Source organism: Aphanomyces invadans (assembly GCF_000520115.1).
Source record: "Aphanomyces invadans strain NJM9701 unplaced genomic scaffold supercont1.60, whole genome shotgun sequence".
In the NCBI taxonomy this organism is placed as follows: Eukaryota; Oomycota; class Saprolegniomycetes; order Saprolegniales; family Verrucalvaceae; genus Aphanomyces; species Aphanomyces invadans.
The window spans coordinates 93,963-101,238 of NW_008580205.1; the positions used below are offsets into that span (position 1 = coordinate 93,963).

Consider the following 7,276-nt stretch of genomic DNA (forward strand, 5'->3'; position numbering starts at 1 on the left):
AGGCGTTCTACCAGTACATCTACACACGTACTTTCGTGACGTCGCTGAGCGAGGACTGTCGCCGGGGCCATCAACCTGCCGTCGTCCCATGCGACTCCGCCGCTTCGTACCAAGCAATCGTGCGTAATGGAGTATCGGACATTCTGGTTGGTTAATAATCGGAGTATAGTCAGGATGTGATTGGATGAAGGTATTGTAACGTGATTGGATTGGATGAAAATTGATTTCCCATCTGTGTTACGTAGGTATCGGAACAATCGCTTCTTGGTCTGAAGTGTTGGGATTATATACAAAATCCAAGTCAAAATCTCTTGAAACCGACAATTCCACCCATCAAGGAACAAGGTCGGATGAAGCCACGGCAGCCGCAGCACCAATCCTCCATGGAGAGCGGCAACTCGGCCACCCCACACGCCACGGAGTACGCCACGATGCAGGAGACGTCAACTCCCGTGTTGGCGTCGCCTCCTCCGCGCGATACCACCCGCCAGGGCAAGAGCGCGCGACTCGGATGCCTCCAGTTTATCGACTCGAGGCAATGGCACTACTTCTTCATGCTTCTTCTGTTTATGGACTTCTTCGGCAACTGTGTCGCTGTGAGCTTCACTTCGACAGAGAACTTCTACAAGTACGGTCCCAAGACCCGCATCGCATCCCTCGGATTCTGTGGAGTCTACGTCGTCGACATGTTCCTCCGCCTCATCTCCCTCCGCACCGGTCTCTTCCGCAATGCCGCGAGTGTCGGTGACTTGATGGCGTTGGTGATTCTCCTCGTCGCGCTCGGTGGACGGTGCGTGGGCTTTCTCGCTTTCGTTGGACCTCATGCTTCGTGTGTAGCATTTGGAAGGCGGACGACGTGAACAAAGTCAAGATCACGATGGGTGGATGGACCAATAGTTACAAAATCGCCCACGAGTACAACTCGAACCAAATCGAGATGTATATCGATGCCGTGTACTGCTTCTTCGTCGCCGTGCGTATCGTCCTCAAGCCCCGCGCGCGCACGTTCTCAAAGAAGCTGCACAAGCACGCGAACCACGACCACTTACGTATCTCGATGGCGAGTCTTCGGTCGTCCATTCGCCGCATCCCTGGCATCACGGCGGTTCGATTCCTTTGAATCCTTTGTGTGCCTGGACTCATCGAGCACTCCGTGCAGGCTGCAGTCGAAGTCATGGAAACCGACTTGGCCATCATCTGTGGCCGCAACGAAGGCGACATGAGTCGCGGCGAACTCATGCAATTCTTGCAAAAGGCGCTGCTGTACCGTCCAAAGGAGCTGAGCGCGAATGCGTTCCTGGCTCACTTGCGCGACATCGACGCCATGGCGGCGCATGCTGTCTACGGCGCATACGACGTAGTCAAGTCCACGTTTCGGCACTGGTACGAGAAGCAGCTTCCTTGGGTCAGCAGACATGACGCCTGCGCGTGTGTAGGTCCAACCAGCGGGTGGACCTGGCGCTGACGACGCTCGTCGTGATTGTTTTTGCGTGCATTACCCCCGTCTTGGCATTTTTCCTCAAGATCGTGACTGACGAAGCTTTTCCAAAATACGTGTACTCGACCGAAAACTTTGATTTTGTCAGTACGTCGCGAAAAATTCGCCTCCGTGCTGTCGCGTTGGCCCTGTTGAAAACTTTTATTCGGTCGTGATGATTCCAAGTGGTGCATTTGTTGAAATGGCGAGCCGGTCCCTCCTGTCCGGGAAGCAATATCGATGGGATGGTTGTGGCTCTAGCTGTGGAAACGACAAATTGGCTGGACACAGTTTGATGTTGTGGATGGCGGCGTGTGGTTTGTTTGCATCCACCTGTACTTATATATCCGTTGCCTAGATGGCCAGACAAAACTCATGGGGATTTTCGTGCGACCGTCGTACAAGAACGAAACACCGAACGAGAACAACACGATCGTGGAGCTTCCATTCACGGCGCAGAACTCGTTGATCCTAGGAATTGTCGGGTTGGTGGGCATTTCGATTCCATTTATCCTCTGCGACTACGCGATGGGTATGTCGATGGCACCTCCGTCGTGGGTTGTTTGAAAGCTTGACTTTGGCACGACCAGGGTATTTTCAATCGAAAATGATTGCAAATGCAACGCAGCGCCTTCAAAACAGCTTGCTTCGTATTTTGCTCAACAAGCCGACCAAATTTTTTCAAGAACGCACGGACGGTGACCTGAACAATTTATTTCAGTCGGACATTTCTCGCGTCAACGCCATGTGGCAAGCTGTGTTTTGGGTACGATGTCCCTTACTACATAGCCCTTGGACGTTGCTGCCTGACGGTTTTGTGGAATAGAATTTGATGCAGCCGATCGTGGCTATTGTGATCGGGTTTGGTTACCTCTTGTACTTTGACCCGATCATCGGGATCATGTCGTTTTCGTTTTCTGCTATCATTGCGACGTCGGGACCGCAAGGACTCGCTGGGGACAAGTCTCAAGATTTTGGGAAGAAGAGCGCGTACGTGTCGGCCGAGTTCCAAAATGCCATTGCGTGCCAAAAGGTAGTTGCAACCGCAATCGACGGTTTGAATTTTAAGTTCGTTTTGCTGAAACTTCCTCTGACACGTTGGCGACTTGGCTAACAGTCCATCGATTGATTCTTTTGCAAAATAGGTCGTCCGTGCATACGAAATTCAAGCTCCGCTCTTGGCTCGCTTTGCCACGTCGATTCGCACGCTCAAATTTGCCCAATTTGCCAAAGACTTTTGGAGTGGCATCGTCCAAATTTACATTGAAAGCGCCATGTTTATCTTTGTGTCGGTAATGACGGCATGCCTCGCCATAAAGGTAGGCGAGTCGTCGTCGTCCTTACCACCGCATGGTTTGATTCCGCAGCGTAGGTGTACTTTGGCAATATCACGGCGGGCGATTTCTTTGCCAGTGTGACTATGTTGAGCCGCGTCTCCACTCCCGTGACAGTCCTCGGCGGGTTTATGCGAGTCGCAATTTCAAATGCGAGCAGTTTGCAGCGCTTGGACGCGATTGTGATGGAGGTCAGTTGGTTCCTGAATGATTTGAAATCCAGATGTTGTGCTGCATGTCGGCAAGTGTGCTTGCCGCTGCATGTCGATGCTTGAAGCGCCATGGCGCATCTGGTGTCATGCCCTAATTGAGAATTTTCCGAGCAGCGTGACGACGAGTACCAGAAGGAAATGAAAAAAGATTGTGCCAAGCCCACGTTACCGCGCATGTCCAAATCGTTGGCTCTTTCCCACGTCAATTTTTCGTACGTTCCAGGCGAAAAAATGAACCTGAGCGACATCACGACCGTGATCAAGCAGGTACGCGACCCGTGCTGTTCAAATACAAACATGAAATTTGGTCTGCTTTTTGCAGGGCGAATACGTGTGTGTGGTCGGGCCGAGTGGATGCGGCAAAAGCACTTTGCTGTCTTGTTTGATGCAATTCCAATCGATTTCGTCGGGATCGATTGCCGTCGACGGCCTCGACACGCAGCTGTACTCGAAGGCGAGCTTTGCCGATCAAACCGCGGTCGTGTTCCAAGACGGCGGCATCTTGAACGGCACGATCATGGAAAATATCCTGTACGACCATCCGCCACACAACAAAACTTGTTCAGTTTTGCGTCGTGAAATGGGGTCGGAGTGGTCTGTTTCGTGCAGTGTCCCATGAAAAGTGCTCGATGGTTGTGGGAAGGACTGAGTAGAACTCGTGTGTGTGGAACCAAGTCATGGACTGGTGGTGGTGGCTTTGTCGGTAGGTATGGCCATCCTCGCGCCACCGAGCAGGATTGCATGGATGCAGCAAAGGCCGCCGAGTGCGACGCGTTCATCCATCAGCTCAAGGACGGGTATCAAACCATCATTGGCCAGCATGGCACGACCAACTTGAGTGGCGGGCAAGTCCAGCGCATCTGTCTGGCTCGTGCACTGGTCCGCAAGCCAAGGTTTCGTTGTCAGCATCCTCCTCGACGGTCCTCTCACGTATCTCTCTCGCAGTTTGCTGCTGTTGGACGAAGCAACGAGTGCGCTCGATCCTGAAACAGAAGCCAACGTCGTCGCGACACTCGAACGCCTCGCGCGAAAGATGCACGTCACTGTAAGCGCTGGTCGAATTTTGCCGACGTCAACCGACTCCCGTGGCAACTTAGATTATCTCGGTGACGCATCGGTTGTCGACCACTCGCAATGCCGACTTGATTTTGGTCTTGAACGACGGCAAAATTGTAGAAACCGGCACGTACAAAGACGTACGTGTTGAAAAAAATGCCTCGGCTCGCTTTGACCGTGTGGTAGCTCATGCAAAGCCCGGGGTCGTTCTTCGCCGAGATGGTGCACAAAACGGACGACTCAGCAGCGGGTGGACGCCCGGGTAGTCGGAACTCGTCGTTTGTGGGATTTGTCGTAGAAGATCTCGGCAACGTGCTCGACACCCATCGCGCGCTGAACGAATTCCAGCACAAGCTGAGCAACCGTTCGGTACGATCGTTTTTCATGCACGACTTTATGGGACGCGCAGGGCGAGAATGGCGCGATCATGAGTGCATGGCAAGTGCGCAAGCTGAGCTCGGGACGTCAAATGTCCCGTGGGGCGTCCCAGAACGGAAGCGTTCTGGCCAACTTGCCGTCTCGCAGCAGCCAAGACGACCAAGATCGCGACAGCTACCTCGTTTTATAAGCACGACTTTTCGGAATGTATACTTGCATGAATTTTCTCTGACGTAGCTGCTGCACCACCGAATGGTTGTCGAAATTTCGCAATGTGTTCACGGCGGACGGGGCCACCGCAGTCTGTGGTGGGCGTCGAGCGGTGGCGGCGCCATGAACCGATTCAGCACGGGCACGTTTTCTTGGATAACGCAGCTAGGAGATCGAGATCAGCCGAGGTTTTGCGCAGAATTTGGCGGCGTCTCGACGTGCACGCCGACGCCGTGGTGGATTGGAAAATGCGTCCATCCTACAGTTTGGTCGATTCGTCCAAGTGTGGCGCATGGGCGGGACCTGTCGTACACCGCTGTCGTCGTCGTTGATTGACGTGCGGTGGTGACGGGGTCGAGCCACGGCATCGAGTCGATGGAGCGCGATGTATCGATCAAGGCAGCGACGAAAGCAGTCCATTTGCATGCGCCCATTTTCGATCGGTCGCTTTCGCTCTGCGTGGTGAAACAGGTAGCATCCAATTGTGCCACTGCGCACGAGAGCCCAGGGCGGATGGCTTTACCCAGTGGCTTATGACCCATTTTGCAGTCGTAGAAACCATGCCTCGTTCTGCAATCGCACGTGCCATACGAACGAACGACTCGACGGTGGCCAGGTCGTTGGTTCGTTCGACTAAACCTGCATCCGCAGGCCGTGTGTGGTTTGTGCGTTCCATGGAATCGTGTCGGTGCATGCCATGGATCGCAGCGGTAGCTGACGCGCGCGGCTGCGTCTCGGTCGACGAGGGCGTGGGTGCCGATCGCACGTTTGATGCTACCAGGTCGTCGAAATTGGCTATAGCACACAATATCGGTCGTGGCCTGTCCAACGGGCGAGGCGGAGGACGTGCGCATGGCTCGAGGCTAGCACGGCAGAGTCGCCGAGGATGTACGATCGGCACGCAACGTCTGCGTGGTTTGTGGTGTGCTGCAGTCGTGGTGCTGCATGGCATGGCTTTGAGCGCATCGCTCCTCGGCCACAATATCATCATCATGCGCCCTGTGCTGTCCGTGAAAGGTTGCCTTTGATGTCGGCGGCATGTCCGTGCAATGAAGCACTGCGAGGCCACCGAGCTCGCAACCTGGATGTTCGTAGCGGTGGCGAGGGGACGTCGATCAGCCAGGGAGCGACTCGAGGTTGGAGAGGGTGCGTGCCGCTACCCTACCGGCAGCCCACGGACCACACCATGTGAACTGTCCACACAAAAACTTTCGTCGGTCGTTCAGCACACGTATAGAGCTCGATCTCGCCATTCCCCCAACACATCGTAGCTTCGGGCACATTCATTGCAGTCATGACGAGCAGCGGCGGGGACCCGTCCCGCATGTGGTGCCTCGAAGGCATCTCTCGCACGAGATAAGTCGCTGCGCAACCTCCCGAATGTTTCATGGACACAAGGCCGGCTCAACACACCACGTAACACAGCACCGTATGCGGTTCCCGCGGTGGCTGCATCGGCTCGGCGGCGGCGCTGGCGCCTCGTCATATCTCAGCACGAGAGAAACCAACTTGCGATACTATCTTTTGAAAATCTATTCATACATGATATTGCAATGGAAAAACGAATACACGTATGTATTTGCCAAGATTATATATGCATAATAGTTGATTCTTTGACATGTGACTTTACACGCCTACGTTGTGACACAATTGCCAGTTAGCACGCATGGAAAGCGGCGCGGTGGTCGCGGCCGCGGTAGTCGTTGCTACGCCAGCGCTAGCTTATGCACAGTCCGTGGGTGCCATGGCTACGACGGCTGCGGTGACGCCCCCATCGCCACCATCCAAGGTCGTGCCCATCTTGCTCGGTATCGGCATCGGTGCCGTCGTCGGCTTTTCCATCGTGGGTGCAATTCTCGTCGTGTCCAGGCGAAGGCAGCAGCGCGCAAAGATGAACTCTTCCATCGCACGCACGAGCGCGTCGTCGATTGAACCTGGTGTAGCAATGAGTTATCGCGGCATGACGTCGATGGCCAAACACTCGCGACGCCAACTGCCGGCTCATGGCGCAGTCGACGTGATTTCACTCGGCCATCGTTCCCGCGTCGACCCGCCGCCGCACTGCCACCCGCATCAAGACAAGCCATTCCGCTACGACATGGACATCTGCGCATCGCTGCAATCGAGCCACCCAACCATAGAAGGTGGCGACAACGACGTGCCGATGCTTGGCACGTGGGCGGACGACGAAGTGGATTCGACTGCATTGACCGACGAAGATGGCCACCACGGCGAACACGCTGCGGTGTACGGCGCCACGGCAGACGACGACATGCGGGGTTCCATGGTCGTGATCGAACCAAGCGACGTCATGTGCAATGGGTTTTACATGTAGGTCCCAACAGTATAGTGCGCGAAATAATTTTATGCGCACATGAAAATCTTGGTTTTGCGGAGAAGTCGTGACAATTGCTTTGATCTGGCCATGCCGTAGCACTTGGCGGAATACAGCATCTTGCCGTACAGTGCGCAAAATAATCATATGCGCTAATTTGAAATCTTCAGCAAATCGCGATTAATGTCAGATGAAAAATACACCAAGACTTCGGAGATAGTTTCCCATGAGGGGTATACGATCAAGTTAAATTGCTACAGTACGTACAATACAG

At 54.2% G+C, this 7,276-nt stretch overlaps 2 protein-coding genes across 4 annotated transcripts in view; one reads left to right on the forward strand and one right to left on the reverse strand.

Annotated features, from left to right (window-relative positions):
• Positions 1–4,689, forward strand: part of H310_14038 (hypothetical protein) — a 5,597-nt gene extending 908 nt beyond the window's left edge. Inside the window, exons 1-16 of one of the 3 annotated variants that reach the window (XM_008881762.1) lie at positions 303–790; positions 838–1,105; positions 1,160–1,383; positions 1,437–1,585; positions 1,836–2,009; positions 2,068–2,243; positions 2,304–2,510; positions 2,623–2,796; positions 2,850–3,002; positions 3,138–3,290; positions 3,346–3,554; positions 3,731–3,916; positions 3,969–4,068; positions 4,121–4,219; positions 4,266–4,448; positions 4,489–4,689. In XM_008881762.1, the coding sequence (XP_008879984.1) occupies positions 351–790; positions 838–1,105; positions 1,160–1,383; positions 1,437–1,585; positions 1,836–2,009; positions 2,068–2,243; positions 2,304–2,510; positions 2,623–2,796; positions 2,850–3,002; positions 3,138–3,290; positions 3,346–3,554; positions 3,731–3,916; positions 3,969–4,068; positions 4,121–4,219; positions 4,266–4,448; positions 4,489–4,647 (3,054 nt within the window). In that variant the 5' untranslated portion in view covers positions 303–350 and the 3' untranslated portion in view covers positions 4,648–4,689. Of the gene's footprint in view, positions 1–302; positions 791–837; positions 1,106–1,159; positions 1,384–1,436; positions 1,586–1,835; positions 2,010–2,067; positions 2,244–2,303; positions 2,511–2,622; positions 2,797–2,849; positions 3,003–3,137; positions 3,291–3,345; positions 3,555–3,730; positions 3,917–3,968; positions 4,069–4,120; positions 4,220–4,265; positions 4,449–4,488 lie in introns of those variants that run through there. The other 2 variants (XM_008881764.1, XM_008881763.1) reach the window with 2 other exon arrangements.
• A 1,639-nt stretch (positions 4,690–6,328) lies between these two features.
• Positions 6,329–7,020, reverse strand: H310_14039 (hypothetical protein). The gene has a single exon (XM_008881765.1). It carries the CDS (start codon positions 6,872–6,874, stop codon positions 6,416–6,418), a length of 459 nt encoding a protein of 152 aa, XP_008879987.1. The 5' UTR covers positions 6,875–7,020; the 3' UTR covers positions 6,329–6,415.
• Positions 7,021–7,276: the final 256 nt, after the last annotated feature.

Bases quoted from the DNA above. Each gene is read 5' to 3' on its own strand.
- H310_14039 (XM_008881765.1), bottom strand. From the start codon at position 6,874: ATGCAGTCGAATCCACTTCGTCGTCCGCCCACGTGCCAAGCATCGGCA.